The sequence below is a fragment of the Anarrhichthys ocellatus genome, unplaced genomic scaffold (assembly GCF_004355925.1).
Source record: "Anarrhichthys ocellatus isolate YVR2014 unplaced genomic scaffold, GSC_Weel_1.0 scaffold9, whole genome shotgun sequence".
NCBI classification, from domain to species: Eukaryota; Metazoa; Chordata; class Actinopteri; order Perciformes; family Anarhichadidae; genus Anarrhichthys; species Anarrhichthys ocellatus.
This window is the reverse complement of record NW_022280039.1, coordinates 2,129,037-2,144,503: the sequence shown is the minus strand read 5'-3', so window position 1 is coordinate 2,144,503 and position 15,467 is coordinate 2,129,037. Positions and strand designations below refer to the sequence as shown.

Below are 15,467 nucleotides of genomic sequence, written 5' to 3'. Positions count from 1 at the left end.
GAGAGTGAACTGGTCAGAAGACGAATGCACTGATATGTGTCACACATTCCTCTCTGTCTGCTCAGCTCACAGTCATAATGAACGCAGCCCTTTGCAGCACTCTCTGCTGCAGCTCAACTCATTTGGAGGGAAAACAGACCGGCTGCCAAAAACTGACTCAGATGAAATGAGAAAGGCCTTTTAGTTCCTCTTTTTCATCGTGCAACCTCTCCAAATGATTAAAACGAGTCAGAACTGGAGCAAGCCGGACCAGCCAGGCCTTGTCCTTAAAGTGACTCTCGTGTGTTAGTCACTTATTGAAAATAGCTGTGGAGTGACAGGCAAAACCAGCTTGTTCAGAGAGGGAGGATCATGCGATACGTCGGGTGTGTGCCTGCTTTCATGAGTGAGTGACTGAGCACCACTGTGTCTGTCCAAGACTGATCTTGGATTTTGCTGCAGCAAACTGTATTATATTTAGGGTGCTCAGTCATGAAAACTCACAAGCCTAATAAAAGACTTCTTGCAATGCCCCTGTCACTGATGTACAGTAGCTTGTGGAGAAAATAGATGAGAACCAGTTAGGACAGTGTCTTTTTAACAAATATGCCTATGCTATACACAAAGTGGAGACCTTCTGACCAGTTCTCACATTTTATTCACAGTTTTGAAATCTACATGTAAGTGAGTCTCTGGCTCTTTTAATATTTTCTTCTGTCATACTTTTAGTTATACATACATATATATTGTTGGAAAGCTTATTTTCTGGCCTTTCAGTTGATGCTAGTGTTAGCTGCCTAGATTGTTGTTGGTAGCTGTCACGGGGTGTGGTGGAGGACTCAAATGCAGACATGACCAAAAGTAGAGTGAAACAGGTCTTTAATGAACCAGGAATCTTACATCAAGAACAGCAGGGAAACCAAGGACGAGATAAGAGACGAGGGTGAAAACCGGGCAGGGCAGGGCAGGGCAGGGCTGGGCTGTGCTGGGCTGGGAACCCGGGAACAGGACGAGCCAAACAGGTGGGTTGACATGACAATGATCTGGCAAAGAGTGACTGAGAGGCAGGAGTTTATAGTGGCTTGAACAGGTGAGGGGAGTTGTGCTGATAAGGAGGGAGTGCTTGATTAGTGATCAGAAGCAGGTGAAGGGAGTTAGGCTGATGCTGCGGGAGTGGCTGACAGGTAGAGTGAGGAGGAGCTACACAAAGACACACACAGAACACAGAAGGCAAAGCCTGATCGTGATAACATGAGTCCAAAGTGTGTGTACATTTACATTGTACAATGGATACATTAAACAAAATGTTGCCTTTCACAGTTGGTTTGGGCTCTAATAAACTTGATAAATTGTTAGCAGGCACCTGTGTCTGTTCGTGTGAAGAAATCGTGTCACTACTACTCAAGTAGACTGTGAGTTATGGAAGATTATTTTGTGTCAATACAAAAGTGTCTCAACCGACCCCGCTCAATTCTATTAATACATCTCAAAGGCAATGCAGAACAAGCATAGTGCTTTTGTGCAACCGCAACTATTAGAAAATATAGTGTAATAATTTGGAGGCAATTTATTTGTTGTGTAACACTGCTCTGTTGTCACAGAGCCAACAGAAATCCCATCCACATTTCAGCGGCTCCCACTTTTGCTATGGTTAATAGCTTTTGTGGCTTTCATCAAATTGCCATTTGGACACAACTAAGAGTCTTGCCAGGGGACAATTTGGCAATGCAGCTCAGCTTTGTTAATAATCAGTGTGCGTGCGTGTGCATGCGTGTGTGTGTGTGTGTGTACGGTATGTAACCCTTAGACTCGATTGTGTGGGTCTGTGTAACTGTCTATGTGTCCTTACATCTTGTTCAGCCATTCCTGTCCATTCTGCTGGATACAGCTTTACAGACACCAGCTGGGGTGATTGACCGTGTTGTTTACTTGTCAGTCTGACCCAACGAGCAACAGGCTTGGGGAAATGCCAACCGGTCCAGTCCGGACCAGACGCATGGTTGGAAGCTTTGGGAACATGAGCTGAAATCCAGGGATATCTGGCACATGCACTTTTAGGAGCGGGAAATTCAAGGGGTGGCAGCAGTGAGTCATGCTACACCTGAGATGATCAAATATTGGAGTGTTTTTTGATATTGTGCTCCATTAATAGCTGAAGTCTTTAAAACAGGATTACATAGCATCTTGGGTCTTGCAAAAGATGTCTTCTTGAAGGTCTTAAAACCACCCAACAAACTCTAGCTTGAGATGCTAATATTTAACTGATACATCAGAAAGAATAAAACAAAGGAATGGCCTCTGGAATAGGGTGTTCATACAGACATGGATGTTTTTGTTTTCCCATTTCAAATATTTTATCTATAATGAAATGACAAAGGGGAACAACTCAGTGCTGTAGATGCTTTAAATTGTAGAGCAGAAATCATCATCACTGATCTCGGCTCACTACAATCACGGTGCTGCTGCTGCTGCTGCTGCTGGGTCATTTTTAATGTCAGCTCATATATAGACTAATCAACAACAAGTGTCCCAGTCCTATTTTGAGCAAGGCCATAGAGAGTTTTTTTTTACGAGTTCTACTTACAGTAAAGAGGGTTTACGTCTTGACAGTGCAACAGCAGATCTAAAGGCTACACACAAGTATAAACCCAAAATAGCAAGGTAGCAGAGTGCCTCATGGCCGTCAACATATTGAGAAGTATGGACATCCACAGTGTGTTTTTAAGTATGTTTTATGATGCAATCTGACTATAAGAAGAAAACACAGCGTTTACTGCAGGTTTTAATTCAGCTCCATAGTTGATATAGTTGAAGCTTTTCCACAATTAATCCACTAACAAAACCCTTCTCAGACTTGAAAACGTGTACTTTTCCCTCTGAAGTTGTACTGTACAACTCGCCCCATATCACTGTGTGGATAAGGCCCCCATGCTATTTTGGGAGTGAGTGGGCTATCACTTGAAGGTTGTTAAACAGAGGGATCTGGGTTAGAGGAGAAAAATCCTGTGCTATTTGGAAACTACTGTGTGCATAACCCCAGTGATGGCATAGAAACCGCATGGGCTGCGCACAAAGAGTAAATCTTTGACCCACGAAATAGGCGACTGAAGAAGCTTGGGAATGTGACACAAAATGTATGAGGGACAAAGCAAGAAAAGGGGCATGGAGACAGGGAGTTGGTATGACAGAGGAAAACATAGGAAAAACAATTGTAGGAAAAGCTACTTTGAAACAGAGGGACATCTTTGTGGTATACTCAATGCTGTGTAGGCGAGATTGTAGATTGCAGAGGACTAAGTATAATTTTCCTGGAGAGAATGTGTGTCCAGTCGAGAGGAAAGAGGCAGGAGTTTTAGATTAGAGGTGCGGAGTAGTGGCAGAGGTGGTAAAGTGTGGAGATAGAGGTGGTTGGGTGGGCGGACAGGGTGAAAGGGTTTCGAGAGATAGGGTGAAGGATGGGGAAGAGGTGACAGATTGGATGTTTGGAGGGAGAGGCGGTGAAATAACAGTGAGAAGTGACTTGAAGGCTTGTACACGCTGCCAACCAGACAGCCCGCCCACTGCAGGCCCCGCTGCACCTGTTGTTTTTCAGGAGCGAGATGCACCAAGGGGGGGGGGGGGGAGTGTCTGGGGGGGGGAGGGGGGTCTGAGTGCGAAGTAGGGGTGTCTTTTGCTCCCTGTGACTCAGGAGAATCTGAGCAGGCATAGAGAGGGAGAGTTAAAGCTAAGCAGGGAAATTGCGAGGGAGCTGAAGGGGGAGGTGGGAGCTATGCTGTGAGTCAGCTGTTGCTAAAAAAGGAAACTGAGCGACTTCCACGGGGGACCAGCAGGGTAAAATAAGACAAGTGGTGAAACAGCACTCCTCAGCCCGGCCCCCCTTGAAACAGAAGATAAGGTGACTAAGGACTTTGGGGAGGGAGTTACATAAAAAGCAAATGAGATTTCACCCTGTATAATCATGCTTGACCTGGTGGCTTGCTAGTATAAATCATATAATTTATATGCTGTAGATATAGCACTTGACAACAATCATGAAAAGGGACTTTAAAGTAACCTGGAATCTCATTTTCCAAGAAGTGTTAACATCATTTCGGTGACCACTATGCATCTGTTTTACAGATAGAATGTTCTTTGATGAATAAGTGAGTTCGATACTATATTAAAACAGCAATTTATGTAGACATATAATCAATTCACCACATAACAAGGTATCAAGTGTGTTGCGGTTTATATGGTGGCATTTCATAATCTTTATTTAGGGCTATAACAGAATTTCACCCACTCTATGTTCTGGAGCCGAATGCTCTATGACATAACAGAGAGCGAGAGTGAGAGAGAGAGAGAGAGAGTGAGTGTCTATGGTGAAAGAATCTCACATTCCTCCCCTCAAGCTCTCAGAATAGAGCACAGCACTCACCATTGCTCACCACGGTGAGGAAATGCAGTAATATGAGTTGCACAGCTTCACTTTATGTTGTGTGATACATTTTGAGCATAGACGTGTGTTGCTAGTGTCAGGCTGTCTATGTTTTTCTCCTTAGGTCCAAATGTCACGCAGAGCCATCTGCCTTTCTTTCATGATTAGGATAAGAAATGCTAGCTCGTGTAGTGTTGCCATAGCCATCGAACAGCTCTTTCTAACACAACTGGTGACGAGTTAAGAATTAAGATGGGAACTTCAGGGGTGAAAGAAAACGATGTGGATGCACAAAATACAGCAGATGACAAATGCTGGAAAAAACAGAGAGAGAGACAGAGCAAGAGGGGCACGTGTCCAAATGAAATGTGCCAAAGCTGAACTCGACTTTTTCCTTGTGGCCTGGCTCTGACAAGATTTGAAAGTATTGTAATCAAGCCTTAAAAAGGGTTCCGTTTACCTCTGCTAGCTGGTACGGTAAAAGCAATAGCTCACAACCTATGCAACAGTATAGCTGTAGGCTTTCTAATCCCTCCGCAGCCTGAATAACAGAAATTAAATTGACGTCGTTCTCCACTGTGCACTGAGCTTGTTTTTTCATGCCTCTGTGGGTTCATTTACACGGCCAGATTTAATGCATTTAGACATTAAGATGGCGCAGTTTTGTACTTGCAGTATTTCTCTCTGGACAATTAAAATTACATCTAATATCATCTTCAGTCCTTTGAACCCGACCCCTTCCTTTAACTACGTCTATTTTTGTCATTGCAAAAAAGAGGTGCAAACTATGCAGGACTCTTCCCAACCGTGGTGGCGGCAAGGTCTTGAACTTGTGGTGCTGTGTAAGAGCTGCAAACATGCCAGTGGAATGCAGCGTTTGTGTGTGTGTGCAGGATGGTTGGAGGTGGAATGCTGACCATGCTGGGATTTTGGTATGGCAGGGAGTCCTGGCTTGGGAACATAGCACAGTGTCACTCTGGCTATCAGGTTCCCTGTCCGTGCTAAATGTGGAGGGCCACAACAGCCCAGGCAGCTCCACTGAGGATATTTAAAAGAATTTTCAATTAGCTCCGTCATCATAAATCATGCTCCGTCCACTTATCAAGGCTGTTGTGCTATTGCAACCGTTAGCCACTGCACACTGTCCCTCTTTCTTTAAAGAACAACAATAGTATTTCTGCTCGAAAACAAAACATTAGTGAGGTTAGGTGACTCTGGAGACTTCAGGCTGAGATTAGCAGAGGAATCTGACATCTGTCTCTCATGGAGGGACTAACTAAAGCTTTGTTTATACTTGCACGTGGCACTGTGGTGCAGGCCTCCACCAATGGCGCAGAAGCTTTGAACAGGCACAAGGCGTTTAAGCTCAGTTCGCTGTTCGTTGTAGTTTTCTCCAAAACACCAGAGGGCTTACAAACAATGTATTGTGAAGAAGCAAGAAGACAGCGAGTATAACCGGCAAAACGCCATAAACCGAGGAGGAATTAAATGCATAATAAAGAAACAAAGGTTGAATGTCCATCTAAACATCTAAAAACGAATTGGCCTTCTTCGTTCCTCAGACATGTTAATAATAATAACTTTTATTAGTGAACTATTTGTGACAGTCATGTCTGAAAACCTCAGAGCGTGTGCGCAGCAAACGACCAAGCAACGCGACCACTTGCGGAGCCTTTGCGCTCAACGTGCAACCTGTGATGATGTGATTTTCATCTTGCACTGACTCCACTAAAGCAGTCTAAAGACTGACAACTGACAGATACTGTTAATGTGCAGCAGCTGCTGTTGACATGCATGTATTGTATCAATATTCATTTAAAATGTTTTTGCAGTGAAATTACATTTTGACACTTGTCAGAGAGAGAGGATCCAGGGACAAAAGGTCCCTGGATCTTCTTAATGTTCTCTAAAGTACAATTACAGCAGGGTAAACAAACAAAGTGAAAGCTCTTCCTTTGTGTCATGGTAAGGTTTTCTCTGGTTTCAGCTGTCCATTGTGGTGCATTAAGTGAAGGTAAACAACTTGTTCCTGGCAAGATTAGAAAACAGTTCTGCTTTCAGTGACGAAAAAGCAGCAGCCTCTGTTCTCTGCTTCCTCGTACAGAAGTGCTTCAAACCGGTATGAACCAGCTGCTGAAAAAGATCATGAAGAAAAAAAGCCCTATTGCTCTCCCCCCTCCGCCTCTCCACTCAGACTATCGGTAGCTCCATCTCTGTTCCTTTCTTTGTGCCTATAGAGAAAAACAGAGCGAGTCTGTACTCGGGACAGATGGCAAGCTGGCTGCAGTGCGTGTGTGTGTGTGTGTGTGTGTGTACGTGTGCGTGTGTGTGTGTGTGTGTGTGTGAGTTTATATTAGAAACGCCTGATAAAAAGGTTCCGTGTCTGGTGTTCTTTGATGTACTTACCTTCAGGCTGTATTAACTCCATGCCTGCAAATGCAGATCTTTTAAAAGTGATTCTGTATCATTCCTCATTCTGTGAAGTCCCTGTCCACTAATTTATCTTGTTACTGCAGTTGTATGTCTAAATCACTGTATGGCAACTAAATCACTAATGTATTATTTTCAAGAAATGTTTTATGGGACTTACAATATCTGATATTGTTTTTAGTTTGATCTTATTTGGCTTAATACAACAGCAGTGATAGATTAAAATACATTACATAAGCTACATTTATTAAGTCATATCCCTCTAGATCCGTACCTGCATTACATTTTCAGACCTGTAGTAATATTGGTTGTTCCATTGTTTCGAGGAATGTGTCGGCTTGCATTGATGCTGCGCTGCATGCCTCAGGACAGACATGTGTGTGTGAGTATTTCTATTATGTCACTGTGATGATGTGGCACTGGCAAGCAGGCGTACGGGGGCCTCGGTCCAACCCCCCCAATCATCTATGCTGAACGTGCCTGGTCACAGCAAGCTGCTGAGAACCTCTGGATCACAGGGGCTTCTGGGTAGTGGGATTAGCTGGTGAGAGGAAACAGCTGAGGCCTGTGTAGCGTCAGCACTTGCTAATCAACACACACACACGCACACACACACATATATGCACGCTGCACCAATCTATGCCCTCCCTCAATAATCCCCACCTTCTTTTTCAGCAGGGGTCAGACACCCACAAAGGCCCGGGCCCACAAAAGCCAAAGGGAGCCGGGGGGACTGAGGGGAGGAGAGGAGGAGTCAAAGGCACACTATCGTCACAGCTTGGTCAAAGCTGATAGGGCTGCTGAGTCATCGCTGATGCTGGCTCAAATTGATAATTTGCAAAGATCCCCAATAAAGTTGATGAGCTGTCACTTTGTATTTAACATGTCAATTTTGGGTAAATGTTTAGAAGCTTTATTCCTTTCTTTATGATACAGTTAGTGCAGGATCATGTGTCACAGAGGACTGCCAGGATCACTTATGCAATAGCAATGACATTCATGCTTTTTCAGAGATCATTTAGTTCCAGTTTGACCTACGAGGCATCAGTGCAGCACAATGTATTCATTCACATCCAGCAAGATCGAATTTGCTGAGCTCATTTGTGCATATACATGTCCGTCTTTTCCAACTAAATCAATTCGTTGAAATGGCGTAGACGTAGCACACGAGTAGATACACTACGAGTAAAATTGATTGACTGCTCACGAAACAGACTGCTATGAATAGGTCATGTGTAGACCCAGAGTCCCAGAATGACACCTGTGCAAAGGCAAGGCAGGTTTATTTGTATAGCACATTTCAACAACAAGGTAATTCAAAGTGCTTCACAGAAAACCATTAAAAGCATCAAAACATAAGGCGAAAGAAAAGGAGATTTAAAAACAATTAAGAACATTCATTGAAACATTAAAAACAGTCATTAAAACACTAAAAAGCAGAAATAAAACTATGATCTATCTTAAAGATAGACCATGTTCAATATTTACTTCAGTTTGAAACAAATCAAGCAACAACAATTTCAAAACCCCTCCAGGATTGGTAATATGTGTCAAAATGTTCAGTGCAACTTCTACAGTGACAGTAAAATAACTACTTGCCTTCAGAAAGGCAAAACAAATACGACTCAATAAAAGTCTTGTGATTATGATGCTTGATCGAACACTGAATTGGAGATTAGAAACGAATATAGAAAATTGTGAGTATATTTAAGTCTCATGCTGATACCCCCGCCATCATCACTCTGCAGCAGACCAGCGTGTCCTTTCTTGTGCATGCATCTTTCAGCAGTGATCAATAAATCATGTGTTTTGTTATATGTGGACGGGTGACTGTGGCTCACTTGGCCTGTAGCCCTCGACTTCTATCAGGTTTCATTGAGAGTTTCCTCGAGAGGGGTGCTGTGTGACTCATCCGTGTTTCTCTTTAATAAAGAGTGCGACAGCTAAATTATAGTTCTACTTTATTATAATTACTATTTTGACACACTAGGTCATAATAAACATCTGATTTATCTCAAATGTGTTAGTTTAATATGATGTCAACAGTTAACTCTGGCTTGTCGGCATTATAAGATATGCGCTGCAATTTAAAAAAAAAAGCTCTTTTCATATACAAGACACATTTGAGGGATGTGGCCTTTATTATTTTTCTCCATCACTAAAACTAAAATGAGCCTGTAATATAAAGGTAAGAACACTGAGGTAATTATTTGGCACTTATCTGAATCAGTCAGACCGTAGGTGGTACTCAAGCACAGAGGGAAGTGCAGCTTTTCTTACAGGCTTTGTCCCTCCTTATCTGACCTGAGGGATCCCCACAGTAAACCCCTGGAAACGTAAGTCAATAAAGACCAGTGTGGACATGTACAAACAGAGTGAATGTTGTCCTCTGTGCCACGTTTGTCTCAGATTTGGGGTTGATAACAAATATTTTTATTCAGGGGGGGGATGAAAAACTGACACATACCTCATAAACAGGCTTAAAATATAAGTAAGTTGTATTTTTCAATGAAGTGGCAATGATTTGCTTGTGATGAAGTAAGACGCATTCAGTAAAAGTATTTCGCTTTACTATCACGCAAGGCCAGGTGCACTTTTTAAACCACATCCAGGGGCAGTGTGGTACTCATTTTCACAGGATAATCTGGGTCCGGCAGATCTGGCAACCCGTTTGCTTCTAATCTGAAACTGTCATGACCCAAATAAAATAGATTTGGGGTAAAGCAATGGGTAATGATTAATCATTTGCAGCTTCATTTGAATGCTGCTTTTCAGTTAAAGGGATATGTTGTTGTAATTCTGTCAAAGACCGGCGATCAGACAAATCAAAGAGGAAACTCTATCTTCACTAATGTATCAATACGTTTAAGTGTGTGCTGTATAGGGTGCACGTGTATAACTCTGTTACATTTCTTTGCAGAAATTCACATCACAGTTCATTGTAATTTTGAACAAAACGTTTATTCAAATCAAAAGGAAGAACTAGACATAAGGTTAAACCATTCAGAACATAGTATATTCATAGAATATCTATACATTGTGACGATTGACAGACAAAAAAAAAAAAAAGGTTAAAAACAAACATACAAATGGAGAATGAAGAAAATTCAGTGAGTGATATTGCACTTTGTTTCTAAAATGTTTCAGATCCCATTTCCCAGGTTCTTTATCTGTGAACATTTCAGCTCCTGCCTTTATTAGGTCAGGAGTTTAGCTTAGTTTTGACACTGGACTACTCTGCGGTCCAAGCAAATGGACTATGGAATTGACCAACCTGAAACAAATATGTAAGCTTATTCATTATCGTGTAGCTTGATTCAATTTCCCTAAAATAAAATCCAAACAAAGAACTGCAAACAAATATATCGGGATAGTGGAAGAAGCCGTATGTCTGCTATCCCATGTTACCTAAATGTAAGTCAGACGGCGACGGGGGGGGGGGGGGGGGGGGGGGTGCTGATCAACAGCTGCCCCCCCTCCCCAGGTCTGAGGGGGATCAGACTGGTCAAGGAGGTTGCTTGTTAAGCTAGGAAGCAAACTATATATTAATGCCCAGAAATACATGAAAAAAAGAAAAAGAAATATTCAACCCTCATCAGCTTCAGAACAATAGCACAATTGAGACGCCTGTCCAGGATGTCATTTTCTTATAAGCTTGCTTCTAAAAAAGGACTTTATTTTCCTCTTCCCTTTTTGTCCTTTTGAATAACATGGAAAGGTCTAAAACGTACATGTGTGTACAAACATAATAAAAAGGAGAACATGAGTTAACATAGACACTGAAAGATGAAGATCAGGTCTTTTCTGTGTCAAGGCCACTAAGATAAGATCACTTTAATAATCTGCAGTTTGTCCATTTCTGTCAGAAGCAGTATATTTAGTCGCCAGCTGGATCCCGATAAGAGCGTGCACACACACACAAACACAAACACAACACATACAAACTTGTCTCAGCTACGTTTAAAAATGTAAACTTTTTTTTAAAAGTCACTAATCTATAAAAAAAAAAAAAAAAAAAAAAAATTTAATAATGCATCAACGTCCTACACAACACTGCTCAGCTTAGAAATCCTCGACAACATGGTTAGTACCAAATGTTTCTTTCTCCAGACCTTCTCCATTGAACGCTTTTTCTAAAATTATTTTCTTATCAAAAAAAGTGCTGCTCTTCTTTTATTGTCTTGACGATGTCAAACCTCTGTTACAGCTGGTCTTTTGTGTTGAATGAGTTAGAAAACCAATGTATTACTCATGTCAACCTACCACTACTTGTTCTGAGCAGTCTAAACAGAGGTTTAGCAACGTCTCCAGCTTTTCATTTGTGCTGGGTTTGCTCCTTTAATGCAGGAGCACTCCTCTTTTTTCATCTTTTTTTATAGCTAGCGTTATGGCGTCACTGGTCTGGTGAAATCTAACTGTTGGTTGGATGAACTGGGCAAGTGCAGCAGGACAAAAAGGGAATGTGATTAATCTCAGAAAGCTGCCTTGTTTCTCTGCAGGTCTATTCTCTTGTTTTGGTAGTTTAAAACAAAAAACGTCATTATTTTTTTTAACAGTGCAATTTAAAACAAAAAAAACATTTTTTCCCCCCAACCGTTTGGCAAGTGAGACGACCACCTGAGACGGTGCTTTTTGGGCAGTTATGCAAGCCTGGCTTGCCCTGAGATTGGGAGTAGAGGGGCTGCAGGTAATTAGGGTGAGGCGAGTCCCTCCACAGTGTACCACCCTCTCTGTTTCACACACACACACTAACACACACTAACACACACTAACACACACTAACACACACTAACACACAGGCTCACACTCTTCTCCGTAGCTACAATTTGAGTGGCAAATGCAGGTCTGCAACCCTCCTAGTCCGAATCCAGAGCAACCTCAACACAAGAAATGCTAAAAGCTATTCTATGATTGGAGCTAAATACAAAAACAGAATAACTAAAGATAAGAACTAAACTGAAAGAGGAGGAAAGCCACACTTGGATCAAAGCTGAGGAGGCAACATCTTAAGGAGCTTTAAGATGAAGATAGTGTGCTGCAAAAGTCCAGTCTAGTTGTTTAAAGTCACTGAAGAAATGTCATGAGGAGAAAAAGAAAAATCTTAAACAAATTCAGTGCAGTGTTCTTGTCCTTGTCAATCTTTTTTTTCCCCAAAATTAAATCCTGTTCTCAGCGTTGCTCAAAGTTATGCAGATGAAAGTCTGGAAAGTTAAGCTTGTAGTCTCATATTCATAGTCTGCCGCATCCTATTTTTTTTTTTTTTTTTTTTTTTTTTTTTTTTAAATTTTCATTAAACAGAGCAACACAAATCAAGTAAAGAATAAAGTGTGCAAAACAAAAATCCGAAATGAGGCAGGAGGACCTAGTCTTTGCTCTGTTGTTGACTGCCGAATGCTCTCATTCATACAGACTGTGGTGGTTAGAACATTATTTTTCTCTTTTTGTCGAGTTTTCTTTCGGTGATTCTGCTGAAGACGGGACATGATCAGTCCTCTTTTGTGTGAGGAGCCATGTCCGTATGTGCCACGAGTACAGAAGAATCAAGAGTTAAAGGGAAGCTGGCAGGCCGAGCCTTGCTGATTCTTCATTGTCAATACTATCACCAGGGCTCTCGCTACCAGCGGGGTTATTCATACAGACTGAATATGTGTTCATCTGTATGCCTCCCACCCTCAGCAGGCTGACACAGGAAGGAAGCGATGCCCCAAACTAGTGGCTCCTGTTTCTCTCGCTGAGGGAAGGCAGGAACAGATTTGTCCAACCCAACGCAACTGTAGGTAATTGTCCAAGTCTTTGTTGGTTGGTTGGATACTTTGTATTTCTCTTGATGTCAACAGCGTTGTGTGAACTTTGTTGTTGGAGAAAAATAAACAAAGCTGAGCCTTGCCAGCAGGTTTCTTTAGATATCCCCAAGTAGGTCGGGGGACTTTCAGGAAAACCCTTCAGCGTGATGGACAGGCGTCGAGCCTGTGCTCCTCTGTGCGTCTTGCATGATCTGGATTAGGATCGATCTGGAGAGGAGACAAGAAAAAGAGGGTTTATTTATTGAAACACAGAGCACCTTTAATTTGGTCTGTAATAGAAATATAAATGAACAACCACTTTGCTCTATATGTTATTTGGTGCTTACCTCAGAGTACAGAGGAGGAGGCTGGAAGCGGAACTCGTGAATGTAGGCGAAGAGAGGTCCGTCCAGCTCCTCGCGGGCTGCTGGGACATCCAGACTACTCTGCCTCTGCGCTTCTGTCACAATCTCTGCATAGCTTGGGGGAGCTGCAGAGGAACAGCGAGCCACATATTAGCATCCTCGATAAGTACACTCAGAATTAAGTTATACATCTGAATCACGGGAGGGAGATCCAGCCTACCTTCAGGCCTCTCAGGCAGACCCATGCCCAGCCAGCTCATGCTGCACTGGCTGCTGACACTGGAGGTACGGGAGCCGAAGGGGTGGAGAGGGATTGTCCCGATGACCAGGGGCAGGTTCAGGGACAGGTTTATTGCCCCGGGTATGTCCACGTAAACCTGAGCGATCACCACAGCAGGTTAGAATATGCAAAGCATTCTGAGGTTTAATAAAAGTGCTGCAATGAGCTGAGCATTCAACATGAAATGAAACAGCCTTTTAATCCTCTCTATAAGATAAGAAACACATGCTAGTCTGGGCTAAATGGGTTGTGCAGTTGTTCAACAATATGTGGGTCAATGACTTGAGGTCGGTTGCTTATGCAGGTAGAGCGCGCGTCTGGTGGCTGTCTGTTCCCGAGGTAAAGAGGTTATAAGCACCCTCAAGGCAGGTGTTACGAAACATATCCTGGGCTAATGCTCTTAGCAGCATGTGGCGATAACACCTGGCGCCATCCAAAGCCCAGATTTGGCAATGGTGGCCGAGTCAGCCAGGTCCTTTACCAGGAGAGAGTTGTTGGCTTACTGGGAATTATTGATTCTGTACTGACAATGGTGCTGAGTAATGGTGATAATAAGGTCAAGAGGAGACTGTAATGAGGACAGAAACACCTTTTTATTCATGCAAAGGATAAAGGCAAAGGCAAACGGATAGAAAAGGGGGTTATGCTGAATGGGGTGTGAGAGTAGCTTGAATACAGTAACCTTACTCACCATAAGAGAGTACTCCACTCTGATAATGCTGCAGTCCAGGATGGAAGGTGAGACAGGTGGGATCTTCAGCATCTTGCCGCTCCAGGTCTCCGTTTTGCCCGAGGACAGAGACTCTCCCCGCAGGTTGGCCACCAGCTGCTTGACCTCCTTCATCTTCCCTTTGGCATAGAAGGTTTGGGTCTGGTAGATGGCTGCCTTTGGCACCACCATGCGGGATGAGCAGTTCTCAATCTCGGCAAAGATCTGGATCGACTCTCCTACAGAGTCAGAGAGGGTAGTGGGGAGGTTAATTGACGTCTTTCTACATTTCTATCAATGGTAGTCATCTTTGTATCTTGTGTGTCATTACTAATAAATGCAATGATCTAGACAGTGTAATACTTCCATCAACTCATCTACACGACTAACAGTGTTATCAGTTGCGTTATGAATCATTTACTTATCCTCACCTGGGGTGTATCCCTTCCTTTCTATTTTGGCACTTAGGGAAATAGGACCTGAGGTGCAGAACCAACAGCAAAGCGTCTTGTCTTTCGTGCCGGCCTGTGGTGACTGAAGAAAAAAAAAAAGAGATGTATTAGAAAATATCTGGAGATTTCTCTTAAATATTGCCCACCTAAATTAAAAAACAGGGTGAATAATAATGCATAAACTCTGTTCCGGATATATCTGTTGGGTAATCAGTCAAAACTAGACACAATTTTCACTTCGACACCGAGTCTCATCATAGTCCGATGCCCTTAGTACGATGCCTCCCCCAATTAAAATATTATGACATATTAAAAAGGGGGCTTCTTCAAAATAACTCACCAGCAATAATGGAGTGTTGATGTCAATGTGCTCAAAGACTGTGAATTCCTTCTTGGTCTTCATGGGCAGGAGCCATGGCCTGTGGAGTTCTGCCTTTACCCAATAGCGCACACTGCCATGCTTCCCTTCGAAAGAGGTAGCCAGAGGTCTGCAGGAAAGAAGCCAGGAGGAAATAGAGAATAGAAAGGGGTTATTTAACTGTCAAAAATCGCATATAGGCTACAGCTGAATAATGATGATATTGCCATTTAATCTCTGACTCAAGTGTAGTATTAAGACACTTACGTCTGTGGAAGCTCGAGGCTGAATGCATACTCATGTCTTCCTGAATGGATAGTGGTGAGTCCTTCCTCAGAGTTGTCATCGTCTGAAAGACAAGGAGGACAATATTCCAAACACATGTATACCATACCTGGGTAAAATGCTCTACGAAGGCATCTGAAAGTCATACCAAAAACACAGGGTGGGGGAGACAAAAGAGAATAAGCCGATTTTACTATCATATCTGTCCGTGAAAAAAAATTATGTATTGAGAGGTGAGCAGCAGACTAATATTAAGAGCACACCAAAGAAGTTGATTGCTTAAGGTACGAGAAACTGAGCGTGCAAGATGGTGCTGTTGTTTGAACAACGACCTACATCCCAGAGATCCCATTGTGGCAAGATGGAGATACATAGGCTAGTATGGGGGGGGGGGGGGGGGGGGGGGGGG

General features: G+C 42.8%; 1 protein-coding gene across 1 annotated transcript in view; it reads right to left on the bottom strand.

Annotated features, from left to right (window-relative positions):
* Positions 1 to 12,207: 12,207 nt before the first annotated feature.
* The window catches only part of arrdc3a (arrestin domain containing 3a), a 5,660-nt gene continuing 2,400 nt past the window's right edge, over positions 12,208 to 15,467 (bottom strand). The window contains exons 2-8 of the mRNA XM_031849639.1: positions 15,041 to 15,122; positions 14,756 to 14,903; positions 14,395 to 14,497; positions 13,946 to 14,202; positions 13,195 to 13,351; positions 12,957 to 13,099; positions 12,208 to 12,837 (exon numbers count right to left, since the gene is read on the bottom strand). Coding sequence (XP_031705499.1) covers positions 12,769 to 12,837; positions 12,957 to 13,099; positions 13,195 to 13,351; positions 13,946 to 14,202; positions 14,395 to 14,497; positions 14,756 to 14,903; positions 15,041 to 15,122 — 959 coding nt within the window. The 3' untranslated portion in view covers positions 12,208 to 12,768. The remainder of the gene's footprint in view (positions 12,838 to 12,956; positions 13,100 to 13,194; positions 13,352 to 13,945; positions 14,203 to 14,394; positions 14,498 to 14,755; positions 14,904 to 15,040; positions 15,123 to 15,467) is intronic.